This window comes from Hyla sarda, chromosome 3 (assembly GCF_029499605.1).
Source record: "Hyla sarda isolate aHylSar1 chromosome 3, aHylSar1.hap1, whole genome shotgun sequence".
In the NCBI taxonomy this organism is placed as follows: Eukaryota; Metazoa; Chordata; class Amphibia; order Anura; family Hylidae; genus Hyla; species Hyla sarda.
The window spans coordinates 278309866-278326848 of NC_079191.1; the positions used below are offsets into that span (position 1 = coordinate 278309866).

The following is a 16983-nucleotide window of genomic DNA, read 5'->3' on the forward strand; positions in this document are numbered from 1 at the left end:
TTAAAGTTGGATGGGAAAATGGGGAAAAATAAAATTTAAAAAGAGTAAGAACATACCCCATATGTGGATGTAAAGTGCTCTGCGGGTGCACTACAATGCTCAGAAGAGAAGGAGCGCCATTGGGCTTTTGTAGAGAAAATGTTTCCAGAATTGAAGGCCACACGTGTTTGTAAGGAACCCATACTGCCAGAACAATGCACCCCCCCCCACATGTGACCCCATTTTGGAAAGTACACCCCTCACGGAACGTAACAAGGGGTATAGTAAGCCTTAAAACCCCATAGGTGTTTGACAAATTTTCGTTAAAGTTGAATGTGAAAATGAAATTAAAAAAAAATTTTTTTTACTAAAATGCTGGTGTTAACCAAAATTTTTCATTTTCACAAGGGAAAATAGAAAAAATCCCCCCAAAATTTGTAACCCCATTTCTTCTGAGTAAGAAGATACCCCATATGTGGATGTAAAGTGCTCTGCGGGTGCACTTCAATGCTCAGAAGAGAAGGCGCGCCATTGGGCTTTTGCAGAGAAAATGTTTCCGGAACTGAAGGCAGCGTGTGTTTACAAAGCACCCATAGAACAATGCACCCCCCCCCCCCACATGTGACACCATTTTGGAAATTATACCCCTCACGGAATGTAATAAGGGGTGCATTGAGCATTTACACCCCACAGGTGTCTGACAGATTTTTGGAACAGTGGTACGTGAAAATGAAAAATTTAATTTTTAAAATTTGCACAGCCCACTGTTCCAAAGATTTGTCAAATGCCAGTGGGGTGAAAATGCTCACTGCACCCCTTATTAAATTCTGTGAGGGGTGTAGTTTCCAAAATGGAGTCACATGTGAGGGGGTCCACTGTTCTGGCACCCAAAGATCTGTCAAACGTCAGTGGGGTGAAAATGCTCACTACACCCCTTATAAAATTCTGTGAGGGGTGTAGTTTCCAAAATGGAGTCACATGTGAGGGGGTCCACTGTTCTGGCACCAGGGGGGGCTTTGTAAACGCATGGCTCTTCCATTCCAAACAAATTCTCTCTCCAAAAGCTCAATGACACTCCTTCTCTCCTGAGTATTGCAGTGCGCCAGCAGAGAACATGATGTCCCCATACTCCATACCATGGGGTTACAAATTTAAGGGGGCATTTTCTCCTATCACTGCATTTTTTTCCATTTACACATCAGAATTTACCAAAAAGTAATCAAACACCTGTGGGATGTTAAGGCTCACTGGACCCCTTGTCACGTGCCTTGAGGGGTGTAGTTTCCAAAATAGTATGCCATGTGTTTTTTTTTGTTGCTGTTATGGCTTCCTAAATTTGACATTCCCACCAAAAGATTCACTCTCCAAAATCCCATTGTCGCTCCTTCCGTTCTGAGCCCTCTAGTGCACCCACAGAACAGTTAACGTTCACATATGAGGTATTTCCTTACTCAAGAGAAATTGGGTAACAAATTTTGGGGGCTTTTTCTCCTTTTACCCCTTGTAAAAATTAAAAAATTGGATCTAAAAGAACATGCGAGTGTAAAAAATTAAGATTTTGAATTTTCTCCTTCATTTTGCTGCTATTCCTGTGAAACACCTAAAGGGTTAACAAGCTTTCTGAATGTCATTTTGAATACTTTGAGGGGTTCAGTTTTTATAATGGGGTCATTTGTGGGGTATTTCTAATAAGAAAGCCCTTTAAATCAACTTCAAATCTGAACTGGTCCCTGAAAAATTCAGATTTTAAAATTTTTATGAAAAATTTGAAAATTGCTGCTGAAGTTTGAAGCCCTCTGATGTCTTCCCAAAGTAAAAACATGTCAACTTTATGATGCAAACATAAAGTAGACATATTGTATTTGTGAATCAATATATAATGTATTTTATATGTCTATTTTCCTTACAAGCAGAGAGCTTTGAAGTAAGAAAAATGCAACATTTTCAAATTTATCATGACATTTTGGAATTTTTTCACCAAGAAATGATGCAAGTATCGACGAAAATTTACCACTATGTTAAAGTAGAGTATGTCATGAAAAAAACAATCTCGGAATCAAATTCATAAGTAAAAGCATCCCAGAGTTATTAATGCTTAAAGTGACAGGGGTCAGATGTGCAAAAAATGCTCCCGTCCTTAAGGTGAAAATGGGCTGGGTCCTTAATGGGTTAAAGGGGTACTCCACTAGAAAACATTTATTTTTTTTAAATCAACTGGTGCCAGAAAGTAAATTACTTCTCTTTAAAAATCATAATCCTTCCAGTACTTATCAGCTGCTGTATGCTCTAGGGGAAGTTCTTTTCTTTTTTAATGTATTTTCTGTCTGACCACAGGGCTCTCTGCTGACACCTCTGTCCATGTTAAGACCTGTCCCGAGCAGGAGCAAATCCCCATAGCAAACATATCCTGCTCTGGATAGTTCCTGATGCGGACAGAGGTGTCAGCAGAGAGCACTGTGGTCAGACAGAAGAGAAATTTAAAAACAAAAGACCTTCCCCTAGAGCATACAGCAGCTGATAAGTACTGGAATGGTTATATGTTTGCAAGGAAACACCAATTAGGCAAAAGATAATTTTAGTATTTTTACTCAAAATAATAAAGTGCCCACAAGATAGAAATGAAACAATATACACAAAAATTGTGATGGGATAAGGGGATAGGGTACAGGTGAATATCTACACTAGAGTTCCTGCCTATCTAGGTTGGTAACTCCTAAGCTATGTGTGGATGGGGAAAGGAAAATCAAATCACAAAAATTATGATAACACTTGATATGCAAACCTCTCTAACCAATGCGTTTTACCCGATAGTTCGTAGGGCTCATCAGGGAATGAGAGGAGGCCAATGAGGTCTAATAGTCACAATATTAGATGACAAAAGGTATAATAGTCACAACATTAGATAAATAGTTACATAAATGTTAGATAACATGATTAGTAGGCACAACAGATATAAATATTAGATACAAAACATATATATTATTAGATACAAACGATAATGTCGTACAGCATTAGTGGATCAAAAGATATCGGTCAGTCACTTAGAGAAAAGTATTTAGTCCAGAGTACACAATAATACTGTAAAGAGGTAGGCACACAGAGATTGTATAATTATGGATAATGGCTTGAAAAATGTAAACTTGTAAGTGTGGCAAGATGATCACCGCATACCAAGTGTAAATTAGTTGCTTGATGAAATAGGATTATCCACACATAATAAGACTTTGAAAGATCAATCTGTGTGCGAGGACCAAAAGACTATAGTTTCCCTGATAAAAGACTCAGAAGATAGGTACCCCAGTTCATGGGTAGGTAGTGGACTCAAGATAGTAATCCTTTCAAGCTACCTTCAAACTTGTAGCTAATTGATGCCCAAATGGAAAAAAGCACTGTGATCAGATAGAACAGGGCCAAGGAACGTCCCAAAGGATAAGGGAACACCCCAGACAAAAATGAATGCTCCACTAAGATGGTGTGGAAGCTCTCATGGTGGCTGCCGGACCCAATGGACGCCGATGGCTGCTCTCATGGTGGCTGCCGGACCCAATGGACGCCGATGGCTGCTCTCATGGTGGCTGCCGGACCCGATGGACGCCGATGGCTGCCGGACCCGATGGGCTGCGTCCATCGGGTCCGGCAGCCACCATGAGAGCTTCCACACCATCTTAGTGGAGCATTCATTTTTCACAAATCTGTTTAACTTTCTGGCATCAGTGGAGTGCCTCTTTAAGGCAATTGTTAGGATTCGGCAGGCTGGAGGTGGATCCTCTGTGTCAGAGAGGGATTGGCGTGGACCGTGTCGGTGGACCGGTTCTAAGTTGCTACTGGTTTTCACCAGAGCCCGCCGCAAAGCGGAATGGTCTTGCAGTGGCGGTAGCAACCAGGTCGTATCCACCGGCAACGGCTCAACCTCTCTGACTGCTGAGATAGGCGCGGTACAAGGGGTTAGACAAGAGCAGGGTCGGACGTAGTAGAAGGTCAAGGCAGGCAGCAAGGATCGTAGTCAGGGGCAACGGCAAGAGGTCTGGAACACTGGCTAGGGATACACAGGGAACGCTTTCACTGGCACAATGGCAACAAGATCCGGCAAGGAAGTGCAGGGGAAGTGAGGTAATATAGGGAAGTGCACAGGTGAACACACTAATTAAAAACCATGCGCCAATCAGTGGCGCACCGGCCCTTTAAATCGCAAAGAACCGGCGCGCGCGCGCCCTAGGGAGCGGGGCCGCGCACGCCGGAACAGCACAGACGGGTAAGCGGGTCGGGATGCGCACCGCGAGCAGGCGCGTCCCGCATCGCGAATCGCATCCCGGCTAGGGACATTATCGCAGCGCACCCGGTCAGCGGGTCTGACCGGGGCGCTGCGAACAGGAGAACGCTGTGAGCGCTCTGGGGAGGAGCGGGGACCCGGAGCGCTCGGCGTAACAGTACCCCCCCTTGGGTCTCCCCCTCTTTTTAGAACCTGAAAATTTGTAGATAAGGTCCTTGTCAAGGATGTTGTCCTCGGGTTCCCATGACCTCTCCTCCGGGCCGCAATTCTCCCAATCTACAAGAATTTTTTTTTTACCTCTGACCGTCTTGGATGCCAGAATTTCTTTAACCGAGAAGATGTCAGAGGACCCGGAGACAGGAGTAGGAGCAACAAACTTAGGAGAGAAGCGGTTAAGGATAAGTGGTTTAAGGAGAGAGACATGAAAAGCATTAGGAATACGGAGAGAAGGAGGAAGAAGGAGTTTGTAGGAGACAGGGTTGATTTGGCATTTGATTTTAAAAGGTCCAAGATAATGTGGTCCCAGTTTATAACTGGGGACACGGAAGCGGATATACTTGGCAGAGAGCCACACTTTGTCTCCAGGAGAAAAGACAGGAGGAGTTCTTCTTCTTTTGTCGGCATGTTTCTTCATCCGGGTTGAGGCCTGTATGAGAGATTTTTTAGTCTCTTTCCAGATGGTGGAGAAGTCCCGAGTCACCTCATCAACAGCGGGCAAACCAGAAGGCGTGTGAGTGGGGAGGGGGGGAAAAGGGTGACGGCCGTACACCACAAAGAGTGGGGATTTAGCGGAGGACTCAGAGACTTTGAAATTGTACGAGAATTCGTCCCATGGTAGGAGATCGGCCCAGTCATCCTGGCGGGAGGAAACAAAATGTCGCAAATAGTCACCAAGAACCTGATTAACTCTCTCCACTTGCCCATTGGATTGGGGATGATAGGAAGACGAGAAGTTTAATTTGATTTTAAGCTGATTACAGAGGGCCCTCCAGAATTTAGACACAAATTAAACGCCTCTATCCGAGACGATATGTGTAGGAAGCCCGTGAAGGCGAAAAATGTGCAAAAAAAATTGTTTCGCCAACTGTGGCACAGAAGGAAGACCTGGAAAAGGAATAAAATGTGCCATCTTGGAGAAACGATCAACGACCACCAAAATAACTGTGTTGCCATGGGATAAAGGTAAGTCTGTAATAAAGTCCATAGCAATCTGAGACCATGGTAGCTCAGGAACAGGCAGAGGATGGAGGAGACCAGCAGGCTTCTGGCTAGGAGTCTTGTCCCGGGCACAGACTGTACAAGCCCGAACAAAATCAGCAACATCTGCTTCCAGGGTAGGCCACCAATAAAAACGATAGATGAGCTGGACGGATTTTTTGACGCCAGCATGGCCGGCGAGGTGTGAGGAGTGTCCCCACCTGAGAATCCTGAGGCGCTGGCGTGGAGGGACGAAGGTCTTTCCAGGAGGAGTTTGTCTGATGGAAGCTGGGGAAGCAGAGATCAGACAGTCAGGAGGAATAATGTGCTGCAGGGAGGCTTCCATTTCAGAGGCATCCGAGGAACGAGAGAGAGCGTCAGCCCTAATGTTCTTGTCAGCGGGGCGAAAATGAATCTCAAAGTTAAAACGGGCAAAGAACAACGACCACCTAGCCTGGCGAGGGTTCAGCCGTTGGGCAGACTGAAGATAAGAGAGATTCTTGTGATCAGTGTATATAATAACTGGGTATTTGGACCCCTCCAGCAGGTGCCTCCATTCCTCGAGGGCCAGTTTTATGGCCAGTAGTTCTCGATCACCAATGGAGTAGTTTTTCTCCGCCGGAGAGAAGGTCCTAGAAAAGAAACCACAAGTAACACCATGTCCGGAAGAATTTTTCTGTAGGAGTACAGCTCCAGCTCCCACTGAGGAGGTGTCTACCTCCAATGAGAAGGGTTTAGATGGATCAGGTCTGGAGAGTATGGGAGCAGAAGAAAAGGCAGTTTTGAGACGGTTGAACGCCTCTTCCGCTTGAGGAGGCCAGGACTTAGGGTTGGCGTTTTTTCTTGGTTAGGGCCACAATTGGGGCCACAATGGGGGAAAAATGTGGAATAAATTGTCTGTAGTAATTGGCAAACCCCAAGAAACATTGGATAGCTCGGAGTCCAGAGGGGCGTGGCCAATCCAACACGGCTGATAGTTTGTCCGGGTCCATTTGGAGTCCCTGGCCAGAGACTAAATATCCTAGGAAGGGAAGAGATTGGCATTCAAAGAGACATTTCTCCATCTTGGCATATAACCGATTGTCCCGGAGTCTCTGAAGAACCATGCGGACATGCCAGAGGTGTTCTTCTAGGTTAGAAGAAAAAATCAAAATATCGTCCAGGTAGACCACAACACAGGTATATAATAAATCACGAAAAATGTCATTTACAAAGTCCTGGAAGACGGCAGGGGCGTTGCAAAGCCCAAAGGGCATAACCAGATATTCAAAGTGTCCATCTCTGGTGTTAAACGCGGTCTTCCACTCGCCCCCTTCCCTGATGCGGATGAGATTATATGCACCTCTTAAATCCAATTTGGTAAAGATGTTGGCACCACGTCGGCGGTCAAAGAGTTCCGAGATAAGAGGCAGGGGATAGCGGTTTTTTTATAGTGATTTTATTAAGACCGCGGTAATCAATGCATGGTCGTAAGGAACCGTCTTTTTTGGAGACAAAGAAGAACCCTGCTCTGGCAGGGGAGGAAGACTTGCGGATAAACCCCCTTTTTAAATTTTCTTGGATGTACTCCGTCATGGCTTGTGTTTCCGGAGCAGACAGAGGATAGATTCTGCCCCGGGGTGGAGTAGTACCAGGGAGGAGATCAATAGGACAGTCATAAGGCCTGTGAGGAGGCAAAGTCTCTGCTTGTTTTTTGCAAAAAACATCAGCATAGTCCAGATAGGCCTTGGGGAGACCTAGTATCGGAGGAGCCATAGGGTTTTGACTGGCAGGACTGGGAGCAGACATAAGGCATTTTTTGTGGCAAGAAGTACCCCAGTTCTTGATTTCCCCGGTGGTCCAGTCAAGGGTAGGGGAATGGCGTTGAAGCCAGTGTAGTCCAAGAAGAATTTCAGAAGTGCAGTTAGAGAGGACCAGAAATTCAATCTTTTCGTGATAGGGTCCAATGCACATTAAGAGGGGTTCTGTGCGGTAACGCACAGTACAGTCCAATCTTTCACCATTAACAGAGGCGATGTAGAGGGGTCTGGCGAGACTGGTCACTGGGATGTTGAACCTGTTAACGAAAGAGGCCAAAATAAAATTCCCTGCAGATCCGGAATCCAAGAAGGCCACAGCTGAGAAGGAGAAGTTAGAAGAAATCCGCACGGGCACAGTAAGACGTGGAGAAGCAGAGTTCACACCTAGAGCTGTTTCACCTTTGTGCGGAATCGGAGTGCGTCTTTCCTGACGTGGAGGTCGGATAGGACAATCCTTCAAGAAGTGTTCGGTACTGGCACAGTACAGGCATAGGTTCTCATTGCGGCGGCGTGTCCTCTCTTGAGGTGTCAGGCGAGACCGGTCTACTTGCATAGCCTCCACGGCGGAAGGCACAGGAACAGATTGCAGCGGACCAGAGAAGAGAGGAGCCGGGGAGAGAAACCGCCTCGTGCGAACAAAGTCCATATCCTGGCGGAGCTCCTCACGTCTTTCGGAAAAACGCATGTCAATGCAGGTGGCCATATGAATAAGTTCATGCAGGTTAGCAGGAATTTCTCATGCGGCCAGCACATCTTTGATGTTACTGGATAGGCCTTTTTTGAAGGTCGCGCAGAGGGCCTCGTTATTCCAGGACAATTCGGAGGCGAGAGTACGGAATTGGATGGCGTACTCGCCTACTGAAGAATTACCCTGGACCAGGTTCAGCAGGGCAGTCTCGGCAGAAGAGGCTCGGGCTGGTTCCTCGAAGACACTTCGAATCTCCGCGAAGAAAGAGTGTACAGAGGCAGTGAAAGGATCATTGCGGTCCCAGAGCGGTGTGGCCCATGACAGAGCTTTCCCAGACAGAAGACTGACCACGAAAGCCACCTTTGACCTTTGAGTTGGAAATTGGTCCGACATCATCTCCAAATGCAGGGAACATTGCGAGAGAAAACCACAGCAAAGTTTAGAGTCCCCATCAAACTTGTCCGGCAATGATAAACGGAGGCTGGATGCGGCCACTCGCTGCGGAGGAGGTGCAGGAGCTGGCGGAGGAGATGGTTGCTGAAGCTGTGGTAGAAGCTGCTGTAGCATCACAGTCAGTTGAGACAGCTGGTGGCCTTGTTCCGCTAACTGTTGCGACTGCTGGGCGACCACCGTGGTAAGGTCAGCGACAACTGGCAGCGGGACCTCAGCGGGATCCATGGCCGGATCTACTGTCAGGATTCGGCAGGCTGGAGGTGGATCCTCTGTGTCAGAGAGGGATTGGCGTGGACCGTGTCGGTGGACCGGTTCTAAGTTGCTACTGGTTTTCACCAGAGCCCGCCGCAAAGCGGGATGGTCTTGCAGCGGCGGTAGCAACCAGGTCGTATCCACCGGCAACGGCTCAACCTCTCTGACTGCTGAGATAGGCGCGGTAAGGAGCGGGGCCGCGCACTCCGGGACAGCACAGACGGGTCGGGATGCGCACCGCGAGCAGGCGCGTCCCGCATCGCGAATCGCATCCCGGCTAGGGACATTATCGCAGCGCACCCGGTCAGCGGGTCTGACCGGGGCGCTGCGAACAGGAGAACGCTGTGAGCGCTCTGGGGAGGAGCGGGGACCCGGAGCGCTCGGCGTAACAGTACCCCCCCTTGGGTCTCCCCCTCTTTTTAGAACCTGAAAATTTGTAGATAAGGTCCTTGTCAAGGATGTTGTCCTCGGGTTCCCATGACCTCTCCTCCGGGCCGCAATTCTCCCAATCTACAAGAATTTTTTTTTTACCTCTGACCGTCTTGGATGCCAGAATTTCTTTAACCGAGAAGATGTCAGAGGACCCGGAGACAGGAGTAGGAGCAACAAACTTAGGAGAGAAGCGGTTAAGGATAAGTGGTTTAAGGAGAGAGACATGAAAAGCATTAGGAATACGGAGAGAAGGAGGAAGAAGGAGTTTGTAGGAGACAGGGTTGATTTGGCATTTGATTTTAAAAGGTCCAAGATAATGTGGTCCCAGTTTATAACTGGGGACACGGAAGCGGATATACTTGGCAGAGAGCCACACTTTGTCTCCAGGAGAAAAGACAGGAGGAGTTCTTCTTCTTTTGTCGGCATGTTTCTTCATCCGGGTTGAGGCCTGTATGAGAGATTTTTTAGTCTCTTTCCAGATGGTGGAGAAGTCCCGAGTCACCTCATCAACAGCGGGCAAACCAGAAGGCGTGTGAGTGGGGAGGGGGGGAAAAGGGTGACGGCCGTACACCACAAAGAGTGGGGATTTAGCGGAGGACTCAGAGACTTTGAAATTGTACGAGAATTCGTCCCATGGTAGGAGATCGGCCCAGTCATCCTGGCGGGAGGAAACAAAATGTCGCAAATAGTCACCAAGAACCTGATTAACTCTCTCCACTTGCCCATTGGATTGGGGATGATAGGAAGACGAGAAGTTTAATTTGATTTTAAGCTGATTACAGAGGGCCCTCCAGAATTTAGACACAAATTAAACGCCTCTATCCGAGACGATATGTGTAGGAAGCCCGTGAAGGCGAAAAATGTGCAAAAAAAATTGTTTCGCCAACTGTGGCACAGAAGGAAGACCTGGAAGAGGAATAAAATGTGCCATCTTGGAGAAACGATCAACGACCACCAAAATAACTGTGTTGCCATGGGATAAAGGTAAGTCTGTAATAAAGTCCATAGCAATCTGAGACCATGGTAGCTCAGGAACAGGCAGAGGATGGAGGAGACCAGCAGGCTTCTGGCTAGGAGTCTTGTCCCGGGCACAGACTGTACAAGCCCGAACAAAATCAGCAACATCTGCTTCCAGGGTAGGCCACCAATAAAAACGATAGATGAGCTGGACGGATTTTTTGACGCCAGCATGGCCGGCGAGGTGTGAGGAGTGTCCCCACCTGAGAATCCTGAGGCGCTGGCGTGGAGGGACGAAGGTCTTTCCAGGAGGAGTTTGTCTGATGGAAGCTGGGGAAGCAGAGATCAGACAGTCAGGAGGAATAATGTGCTGCAGGGAGGCTTCCATTTCAGAGGCATCCGAGGAACGAGAGAGAGCGTCAGCCCTAATGTTCTTGTCAGCGGGGCGAAAATGAATCTCAAAGTTAAAACGGGCAAAGAACAACGACCACCTAGCCTGGCGAGGGTTCAGCCGTTGGGCAGACTGAAGATAAGAGAGATTCTTGTGATCAGTGTATATAATAACTGGGTATTTGGACCCCTCCAGCAGGTGCCTCCATTCCTCGAGGGCCAGTTTTATGGCCAGTAGTTCTCGATCACCAATGGAGTAGTTTTTCTCCGCCGGAGAGAAGGTCCTAGAAAAGAAACCACAAGTAACACCATGTCCGGAAGAATTTTTCTGTAGGAGTACAGCTCCAGCTCCCACTGAGGAGGTGTCTACCTCCAATGAGAAGGGTTTAGATGGATCAGGTCTGGAGAGTATGGGAGCAGAAGAAAAGGCAGTTTTGAGACGGTTGAACGCCTCTTCCACTTGAGGAGGCCAGGACTTAGGGTTGGCGTTTTTTCTTGGTTAGGGCCACAATTGGGGCCACAATGGGGGAAAAATGTGGAATAAATTGTCTGTAGTAATTGGCAAACCCCAAGAAACATTGGATAGCTCGGAGTCCAGAGGGGCGTGGCCAATCCAACACGGCTGATAGTTTGTCCGGGTCCATTTGGAGTCCCTGGCCAGAGACTAAATATCCTAGGAAGGGAAGAGATTGGCATTCAAAGAGACATTTCTCCATCTTGGCATATAACCGATTGTCCCGGAGTCTCTGAAGAACCATGCGGACATGCCAGAGGTGTTCTTCTAGGTTAGAAGAAAAAATCAAAATATCGTCCAGGTAGACCACAACACAGGTATATAATAAATCACGAAAAATGTCATTTACAAAGTCCTGGAAGACGGCAGGGGCGTTGCAAAGCCCAAAGGGCATAACCAGATATTGAAAGTGTCCATCTCTGGTGTTAAACGCGGTCTTCCACTCGCCCCCTTCCCTGATGCGGATGAGATTATATGCACCTCTTAAATCCAATTTGGTAAAGATGTTGGCACCACGTCGGCGGTCAAAGAGTTCCGAGATAAGAGGCAGGGGATAGCGTTTTTTTTATAGTGATTTTATTAAGACCGCGGTAATCAATGCATGGTCGTAGGGAACCGTCTTTTTTGGAGACAAAGAAGAACCCTGCTCCGGCAGGGGAGGAAGACTTGCGGATAAACCCCCTTTTTAAATTTTCTTGGATGTACTCCGTCATGGCTTGTGTTTCCGGAGCAGACAGAGGATAGATTCTGCCCCGGGGTGGAGTAGTACCAGGGAGGAGATCAATAGGACAGTCATAAGGCCTGTGAGGAGGCAAAGTCTCTGCTTGTTTTTTGCAAAAAACATCAGCATAGTCCAGATAGGCCTTGGGGAGACCTGGTATCGGAGGAGCCATAGGGTTTTGACTGGCAGGACTGGGAGCAGACATAAGGCATTTTTTGTGGCAAGAAGTACCCCAGTTCTTGATTTCCCCGGTGGTCCAGTCAAGGGTAGGGGAATGGCGTTGAAGCCAGTGTAGTCCAAGAAGAATTTCAGAAGTGCAGTTAGAGAGGACCAGAAATTCAATCTTTTCGTGATAGGGTCCAATGCACATTAAGAGGGGTTCTGTGCGGTAACGCACAGTACAGTCCAATCTTTCACCATTAACAGAGGCGATGTAGAGGGGTCTGGCGAGACTGGTCACTGGGATGTTGAACCTGTTAACGAAAGAGGCCAAAATAAAATTCCCTGCAGATCCGGAATCCAAGAAGGCCACAGCTGAGAAGGAGAAGTTAGAAGAAATCCGCACGGGCACAGTAAGACGTGGAGAAGCAGAGTTCACACCTAGAGCTGTTTCACCTTTGTGCGGAATCGGAGTGCGTCTTTCCTGACGTGGAGGTCGGATAGGACAATCCTTCAAGAAGTGTTCGGTACTGGCACAGTACAGGCATAGGTTCTCATTGCGGCGGCGTGTCCTCTCTTGAGGTGTCAGGCGAGACCGGTCTACTTGCATAGCCTCCACGGCGGAAGGCACAGGAACAGATTGCAGCGGACCAGAGAAGAGAGGAGCCGGGGAGAGAAACCGCCTCGTGCGAACAAAGTCCATATCCTGGCGGAGCTCCTCACGTCTTTCGGAAAAACGCATGTCAATGCAGGTGGCCATATGAATAAGTTCATGCAGGTTAGCAGGAATTTCTCATGCGGCCAGCACATCTTTGATGTTACTGGATAGGCCTTTTTTGAAGGTCGCGCAGAGGGCCTCGTTATTCCAGGACAATTCGGAGGCGAGAGTACGGAATTGGATGGCGTACTCGCCTACTGAAGAATTACCCTGGACCAGGTTCAGCAGGGCAGTCTCGGCAGAAGAGGCTCGGGCTGGTTCCTCGAAGACACTTCGAATCTCCGCGAAGAAATAGTGTACAGAGGCAGTGAAAGGATCATTGCGGTCCCAGAGCGGTGTGGCCCATGACAGAGCTTTCCCAGACAGAAGACTGACCACGAAAGCCACCTTTGACCTTTGAGTTGGAAATTGGTCCGACATCATCTCCAAATGCAGGGAACATTGCGAGAGAAAACCACAGCAAAGTTTAGAGTCCCCATCAAACTTGTCCGGCAATGATAAACGGAGGCTGGATGCGGCCACTCGCTGCGGAGGAGGTGCAGGAGCTGGCGGAGGAGATGGTTGCTGAAGCTGTGGTAGAAGCTGCTGTAGCATCACAGTCAGTTGAGACAGCTGGTGGCCTTGTTCCGCTAACTGTTGCGACTGCTGGGCGACCACCGTGGTAAGGTCAGCGACAACTGGCAGCGGGACCTCAGCGGGATCCATGGCCGGATCTACTGTCAGGATTCGGCAGGCTGGAGGTGGATCCTCTGTGTCAGAGAGGGATTGGCGTGGACCGTGTCGGTGGACCGGTTCTAAGTTGCTACTGGTTTTCACCAGAGCCCGCCGCAAAGCGGGATGGTCTTGCAGCGGCGGTAGCAACCAGGTCGTATCCACCGGCAACGGCTCAACCTCTCTGACTGCTGAGATAGGCGCGGTAAGGAGCGGGGCCGCGCACTCCGGGACAGCACAGACGGGGAGCGAGTCTGGTAAGCGGGTCGGGATGCGCACCGCGAGCGGGCGCGTCCCGCATCGCGAATCGCATCCCGGCTAGGGACATTATCGCAGCACACCCGGTCAGCGGGTCTGACCGGGGCGCTGCGAACAGGAGAACGCTGTGAGCGCTCCGGGGAGGAGCGGGGACCCGGAGCGCTCGGCGTAACAGCAATTTCTTGAGATTGGAGATTTTATACAATCCTGGCATCCAGAAAGAAATAAAAGTAATAATAATAATAATAATGATAATAACATCAATTAAAAAGAAGCCCTTACTAGCCGTATAGCACCATTTTTTTTTATTCCAGCACAGCTGCATCTATGCATTTCATAACTCTAGCTTGGTCAAGTTACTGTGCTTAATGTGAGTGACAGGATGTCAGACCTGGTTTTGGACTCCCTGTGGACTACAGGATGACATCATCATCGACCAGATCCCTTCTAGATTTCATACACCTCCTAGTTCCATGATTTCCAGTGGAGTACCCCTTTAAATAATACAGGAATACTAAAAGATTCAATATTTTTTGATACATTTCATAATCTTAGAGATTAGAGCTGCATTTGTATGAGAGAGAATTTTCTATCATGTACTCTGCATTTAGCTGCTGTCACCAGGGAAGCTCAGGAGCCTACTGAAGACATATTTGTCATTGTATTTATTGGGATATACCGTATTTTTCGCCGTATAAGACACACTTTTTCTTCCCCAAAACTGGGGGGAAAAAGTCGGTGCGTCTTATACGGCGAATACACCCCTATCGCGGCGGTCCCTGCGGCCATCAACGGCCGGGATTCGCGGCTAATACAGGACATCACCGATCACGGTGATGCCCTGTATTAACCCTTCAGACGCGGCGATCAAAGCTGACCGCCGCGTCTGAAGGGAAAGTGACACTAACCCGGCTGTTCAGTCGGGCTGTTCGGGACCGCCACGATTTCACCGCGGCGGTCCCGAACAGCCCGTCTGAATAGCCGGGTTAGTGCTTACAGGACACCGGGAGGGACCTTACCTGCCTCCTCGGTGTCTTCTCCATTCAGGGATCCCCTGTATGGCCGGCGCTCTCCTTCCTCGTCATCACGTCGTCGCGTACGTGCGTCGGCGTGGGTAACGACGTGATGGCGGCGACGGAGAGCGAGGATACCCGGCCGGCAGCAGAGACGTTCCGGAGCGACGGGGACACGGCGACAGCAATGGAGCGACATCCAGGGCAGCAGTGATGGGTCCGGAGCGGCGGGGACACGTGAGTATTACCTCCTATACAGTGGTCTTCAATCTGCGGACCTCCAGATGTTGCAAAACTACAACTCCCAGCATGCCCGGACAGCCAACGGCTGTCCGGGCATGCTGGGAGTTGTAGTTTTGCAACATCTGGAGGTCCGCAGGTTGAAGACCACTATTGGGTTCAAAATCTTAATTTTTTTAGATTTTGCACCTATAAATTGGGTGCGTCTTATACGCCGGTGCGTCCTATAGGATGAAAAATACGGTATATACTGTATCTATGTATTTTTTATGAAACTATAGAAAAGGACATATGATAGGTTGCTATGGACATCTCACAATTTTACCCCTTCACTAATGTTGATATTTCTCCCAACTGTTTCTGCTTTTTTTTATACTGCAGCCAAAAAAGTCTGAAGAACTGACTCTGCAGTATTATGGAGAGCTGTGTGTGAGAATCAGGCTTGAGATACCCCAAGTTTCTAAAACCTTCCTGTATGAACATACCCCAGATGGTAAGAAAGTTGTGGGGATTCACTTTAATAATAGTATATATTTCTTTTGCTAACTGATCTCCATGCTACAGGCTCAGGCGTAAGAAATGTAGAAGTGATCCAGCTCCATCTTGTCATAAAAAGTGCCAATAATTTGTCCTTGAGACCAGATGGTTTTCTTAGCCCTTTTGTGAGGAGGTAAATTGACATCTCTTGATTTCCAACTATTATACAAGACCCAGCTATGCAGAAATGTTTATATACTTTTATCTGTTATTCATCTGCCTAGTTGTCTTGTTCTGCCCAACAACCAAGATGTAAAACAAAGGACTCAAGTACTGCGACGACAGCCCTGTCCGGAATGGAATCACACAATTATTTATAATATAGCCAATCCGAATGATTTCAGGATGTCTCGACTGGATCTCACTGTATGGGATCAAGGTCTGAATGAGCGATTTCTTGGTGGAGCCACATTAAGCTCAGGTACAGTACAATCATTCATGATGTATACATAACAATGATTTGGGGGAAGATTGAAAAGACTGAAAAAAACTCCAGAAAGAAATACAACTTCCTGTGGAGCATACAGCAGCTGATAAGTACTGGAAGGATTAAGATTTTTAAATAGAAGTAATTTACAAATCTGTTTGACGTTCTGGCACCAGTTGATTAAAAAAAATGGTTTCTGCTGGAGTACCCCTTTAAGTTTTATGAGGTAAGGGGTTCAGGAGGGCAATAGAAATTTTTGTTTTCCTTATGCATTTGTAGACTGCAAACTCATTCACCTACAGGTGTTTTTCAACCAAGGTGCCTCCAGCTATTGCAAAACTACAACTCCCAGCATGTCTGGACAGGCAAAGGCTGTTCGGGCATGCTGAGGGTTGTAGTTTTGTAACAGCTGGAGGCAATTTGGTTGGAAAACACTGACCTACAGTAATAATTTCCTCCATGTTAACATTAGCCACATTGGATGGAAGCACTGAATCTCCCAATACAAAAGAAAACAAATACATCTTATTGGTCTCCAAAAGATACAAAAAGTGAATTCAGGGTTACATCAATTTCTAAGTAACACGTTCTCTTTCAGGTGAGGACGACGCTGCCAGTGACTGCCACCCATCAGGGCATCTTTTATGGGAGCAGCTGCTCAGTACCCCCAACGAATGGATAGAAGAGACTCTTGTCTTACAAGCCAACAAAGGGACTTTTCATTTTTGACCTTCACATCCAAGCACACATGCTTCATCTTCGCCATATTATTACCTTATCATTTTTTATTGTCTGCGAGAATAATTATTCAAAAATATTTTAGTATTGTATTAAGGAAATATTTAAGTTACATTTTTTGAAATTTTTGCTTCAGATATATATCTGAAAAAGTTCCAAATGTTTAGTGGCATTGAAAACCATGTGCCTCAGAGAAGGAGTGACCTTTGGTCCAATAAAGCCATTAATAGTTCATGTGCCATAGACTAGTACAATTATGAAATGCAAATTCCGATAGCACATTATTTACAATGACTAGGATATGTTACAGTGCCTACAGTGCCATAGTAGTAAGAGTATGTTAATACAGTAGATACAGTCAGGTCCATAAATATTAGGACATCAACACAATTCTAACATTTTTGGTTCTATACACTACCATAATGGATTTGAAATGAAATGAACAAGATGTGCTTTAACTCCAGATTGTCCACTTTAATTTGAGGGTATTTACATCCAAATCAGGTGAACGGTGTAGGAATTACAACAGT

The 16983-nt window shown here is 47.3% G+C and overlaps 1 protein-coding gene across 22 annotated transcripts in view; it reads left to right on the forward strand.

Moving 5' to 3' along the window:
- Window positions 1-16685, forward strand: part of SYTL3 (synaptotagmin like 3) — a 125712-nt gene extending 109027 nt beyond the window's left edge. For all 22 annotated transcript variants that reach the window (XM_056566702.1, XM_056566713.1, XM_056566715.1 and 19 more), the window contains 4 exons: window positions 15133-15244; window positions 15316-15421; window positions 15513-15709; window positions 16314-16685. In XM_056566702.1, the coding sequence (XP_056422677.1) occupies window positions 15133-15244; window positions 15316-15421; window positions 15513-15709; window positions 16314-16444 (546 nt within the window). In that variant the 3' untranslated portion in view covers window positions 16445-16685. The remainder of the gene's footprint in view (window positions 1-15132; window positions 15245-15315; window positions 15422-15512; window positions 15710-16313) is intronic.
- Window positions 16686-16983: the final 298 nt, after the last annotated feature.